The sequence below is a fragment of the Oryctolagus cuniculus genome, chromosome 7 (assembly GCF_051225735.1).
Source record: "Oryctolagus cuniculus isolate XC-2025 breed Fujian yellow rabbit chromosome 7, ASM5122573v1, whole genome shotgun sequence".
Lineage (NCBI taxonomy): Eukaryota > Metazoa > Chordata > Mammalia > Lagomorpha > Leporidae > Oryctolagus > Oryctolagus cuniculus.
In genome coordinates, this window is record NC_142873.1 from 46,136,539 (window position 1) to 46,141,280 (window position 4,742).

General features: G+C 40.5%; 1 protein-coding gene across 1 annotated transcript; it reads right to left on the reverse strand.

The window, feature by feature from the left end:
* Positions 1-2,706: 2,706 nt before the first annotated feature.
* LOC103350244 (uncharacterized) lies at positions 2,707-4,195 on the reverse strand. The gene is made up of 2 exons (XM_008265567.5): positions 3,930-4,195; positions 2,707-3,343 (listed from the first exon to the last, which is right to left on the reverse strand). Exons 1-2 carry the CDS (start codon positions 4,040-4,042, stop codon positions 2,965-2,967), a joined length of 492 nt encoding a protein of 163 aa, XP_008263789.2. The 5' UTR covers positions 4,043-4,195; the 3' UTR covers positions 2,707-2,964.
* Between the last annotated feature and the right edge of the window lie 547 nt (positions 4,196-4,742).

A 4,742-nucleotide genomic window follows, 5' to 3' on the forward strand; every position in this document is an offset into this window, starting at 1 on the left:
GAGAAGATTAAGAAGGGAAGGGAGTGGAGGAGGGAAGGGAGGGTGAGGAGAAAAGTTTCACCACTGGTTCATTTAACTGGGCTGCTGTATGCAAGCAAAATCATTGATCAGAACCGCTATTACGATCAGTATAGCCAGAGTAACAAATACAAATAGAAAGAAACCTCAAATAAATAAAATTAGAGATGAAAAGGGAGACATTACAACCAATACCACAGAAACACAAATGTTAGCACTTAGAGAAGAGAAAGAAAGTACATCAAAATTGGAATGGAAGAAGTCAAAATATTCATCTTTGCAGATGATATACGTGATGTTGTACATAGAAAACCTAAACACTGATAATTGATAAACTGGTTCAGTAATGTTGCAGGTGCAAAAATCAGCATATGAAAAACAGTAGCATTTTATGCATCAATAATGAACTTACTGAAAGAGAAATCAAGAAATAAATTTCATTCATAGTAGCTACAAAAAGTCAAATATTTAGGAACAAATTTAACCAAAGAACTAAAAGATAAAAGATTTCTAAAATGAAAATTATAAAATACAGATAAAAGACATTACCAAGACACAAAAACAAGGTATGCCTTGCTCATCGATTGAAAAGATTAATATAATTATCATGTTTGTACTTCTTTAAGCAATCTACATATTCAATGCAACCTCTATCAAAATACTAATGACATCTGTACAGCATTTGAGAAAACAATCCTAAAATTCATATGGAAGCAAAAGGACCCAGGATAGTCAAAGAGATCCTGTGCAAAAAAAAAAATAATAATAATAATCAAGCTGAGGACATCACAATACCTGATTTCAAAGGCTACTACAAAGCTATAGTCATTAAAATAGCATGGTACTGGCATAAAAACCAGCACATAGATCAATGCAAAAGAACAGAGAACCTAGAAATTAGTCCATGTATGTACAGACAACTGGTAATTAACAAAAATGCCCAGAACACACATCAAAAAAAGCATAGTCTTTTAATAAACACTGCTGTCAAAACTAGACCTATATATGTAGAAGAATGAAATTAGACCCCTACTTCTCATCCAAACAACTCAACATGAATCAAGGAACTAAATTTAAGATCTCAACTATGAATTTGTTAGATGAAAATGTAGGTGAAACACTTTGACAATACTGTATTTGAAGGCATATAGATAAGATCCCCCAAAGTACAGGCAATGAAAGCAAGACCAGACAAATGGGATTACAGCAAACTCAGAAGCTTCTGCACAGTAAGGGAAACAATCCGTAGAGTGAAGAGACACTTGACAGAATGAGAGAAAAGATTCACAAACTACTTATTTGACAAAGGATTAATATCCAGAATACATCAGCAACTCAACAAACTCAACAAAATAATAACCAATCTAGTTATGAAATGGACATATTACCTGAATGGACAATTCTCAAAAGAATAAATACAAATGGGTAACAAATATGTGAGAGAAAATGCTATCGGTAGTCATTGGGGAAATGCAAATCAAAACCATAATGAAATTTCACCTCACCCCTGTCAGACAGCTAATTGCCAAAAGATAAAGAGCAGCAAATGCTGGGGAACATGTAGAGAAAGGAAAACTCTTGTAATCACTGGTGGGAGTGTAAATTAGTGCAGCCAATGTGGGAAACTAGAATCAGACTTCCCATATGATCCAGCAATCCCACTCCTGGGTTATACCCAAAAGACTTGAATTCGTTATATCAAAGAGATGTCTGTTCCACCATGTTTATGGCAGCAATGTTCACAATAGCCAAAATATGGAATCAACCAAGGTGCCCATCATCAGAAGAATCAGATCAAGAAAATGTGATATATAAACATATATGGAATACTGTTCAGCTATAAAAAAAAAAGAGAATGAAATCTTGTAATTTGCAGCAAAGTAATTGGAACTGGAAGACATCAACTGAGTGAAATAAGCAGACGAGACAAATGGCACGTGTTCTCCTTTATATGTGGGACATTTTTCTAAATGCCCATGCATATCAGTTGTGCTGCAAATACAGTGTTTTGTCAAACTTTATTTTAAATCCTTGCCAAACAAATTGATAGGAATTATATACTACTATAGTGTCAATGATGTTGTGAGTATTTTAAAATTTATTTTATATGAGTGAAGTTAACATCTTTTCCTTTGATTACTGTTTATAGCCCTTGCCTAGTTTTCTGCCAGACTGTGCCTTTTTTATTTTTATTTGTTTAACTCTTTATTTAGTGGAAACAATAAGCCTTTGACTATAATGTAAATTCAAAATATGCTATCTCAAAAATAAATGAATGAAATATTAAGTTAGAAAAAAATAAGACTAGTAAACTCCCCCATCAGTTTACTACCAACATTGAGACCAATCTCGTATCCTAACCCTCTGAAAGGCAGGGAGAAATGGGACTACTGCCTGCAATAGATACTTATCAACTAGGAAATGAATTTTTACTTAAATAGAATATTCTACCTGTCAAGTCCACACTTGCATCTCATAAGATTTTACTAGAAGTGAAACTCTAATTCTCCTCTTATTCGTTTGCTTCATAAATGCAGAGATGTGTGTGTGTGTGTGTGTGTGTGAATTTAATTTATTCATGCTCAATTGGTTGAATCCTCTCTAGACAGTGTAAGCTGAAAACATGTTCTGCCACCCAGAGAAGCATTGGGATTGAGAGGAAAAGTGAAACAAGAAAAAGTCAAATGGTGATTTATAAGTAAATTTATTGTTGTTAATCACATGCCTCACAAGATTTTTTAACAGTCTGAGGAAAAACATTGATAGGAATGCAAAAGAAGGCAGATCTAAAGTGTTCCATTGATAATGTCCCCAGGAAACAAACTTTGCATTTTTGTTCAAAGGATGGAATCAGGAGAGAGACGAGAGAGGGGGAAGCGGGCAAAACACCAGGTGCTGTGGGTCTTTGCCCTTCCGTTCCTCCAGAGCTGCTCCTGGGTGCCCAGGTTAGCAGCAGCCAGAGCCCCCAGACTGCTGACCACTGCCGCCGCCACTGCCACTGACACAGCAGCCACTGCCACTGCTGCTGCCACAGCCACAGCTACAGCCACTCCCACAGGTACAGTTGCTGCCACAGGTACAGCCGCCAGAGCTCTGGTGTCGGCGTCGAGGAGACCGGCGGGGCCTGTGGTGGCTCAGGCAGCAGCCGCCGCCCCCAGAGCTGCCGCAGCCCCCGGAGCTGGAGCCGCAGCAAGAAGACACTGGAGGCGAGCACGGGGCAGGAGACTTGGGAGGACACTTAGGGGGACACTTCGGAGTAGGACACTTGGGAGGGGGCTGGCACTGCTGCTGGTTCTGCTGACAGGACATCTTGTGGTGACTCAACCTGCATGAAGAAGCAGAAATTTTTCAGATGTTAAGTATCCAAAGGCATTAACATGTTTCCTATTTTGCCATGCTTCCCCAAGGTAACACAGAGGGATGGCAGAATAAGTGAATCTACAGAGACCTGGTTGAAGCAGAGTTTATCTTCTTCACTTTTGTGTTTCTAGGATATTCTCAGTATGTATTGAGTTGATAAATATAATCACATTCAAAAAACTGGAATTGGTGTCTCATGATATTTTTAGGATAATTCAAGTCCCTCACTATTCTATGCATCCCTCTAGGCATAAAATTTGGAAATTGGTAGAACTATCATCTCCTGATGTGTACCAATATAAATTTATGTCTACATAGCTGGAGCCAGCTCCCCTTGAATGAGGAGCACCTGTCCCTTTTCTCTCTGCCCACAGGGACAAGCCTTCCTAGGCTGATTCCTGCTTTGTCTAGAGCAAACCCTGCCTCCTGACCTCTGTCCTGGCCTACATCGTGTCCTCCTCCACCCTCTACTCTGCATCTCCCAGCGTCACTCTCCAGCCTGTCTCCAGCCTGCTCAGCGCATCCATGTGGATTGCCATAGAAACACTCACCCTGGCCTCGGACAACAGCCACAGATGCGTTCCTCAGGAGCAAAGTGGGTGAGGAGGCGGCAGCAGGCACAGGTTTTATATGGGATCCTGGGGCTGGCCTTCTGGTGAGCCATGCTTCTGGAAGGAGTGGGAGGTGGCTGTTGCCCAACTAGAGCACGTGTGGGGTTGTCCCTGACATTCCTCTGACTGTTTTTTTCCCAGTGAGCGGTATGTGGAAACACTCAGCCTTCCTCTTGGAGTGAGATCTTGTGGAGGATGGTACAATTCTATAGGAGATAGGAGTTATTCTGTAAATCGCGTTCTTTCTCAGCTGTGTCCTGAGTTTTGGGTAAACCATGGCTTCAAGGCAAAGGATCCCTTGGCTATGGTCACAGACCATCTTTTTGTTGGGGAGTTTTGTGTGCTCTTCTTTCTAATCCCTCTCCTGAGGTAGCCCTGGTTTCCCCATGAGAAACAGCCTTTTGGCTACATAATGTCTAGACTTACCCCTACTTGGGGCTCCATATTCTTTCAGACAATTTCAGCCTGATGCCAAAGGGTCTTCCTCCCCAAAGATCCAATCTTATTTGATCTGGTGGCCCAGTCCAGTGGTGAGCTGGGGAGCCAATGTGCTCATCCTTTCTCAACTCTGTATTCAACATCATCACTGGGGTGCTTTCAGCCAGCTGCGGGAGGAACATTTACACCACTGAATCTGGCAACAGCCTGTGTCTTGTTCTTCAATAGAAATCCCTTCGTTAAACATTCACCACCATACTATGCCTCAGATCTCAGTCTGCTTCTTTTTTTTTTTTTTTTTTTTTTTTTTTTTTT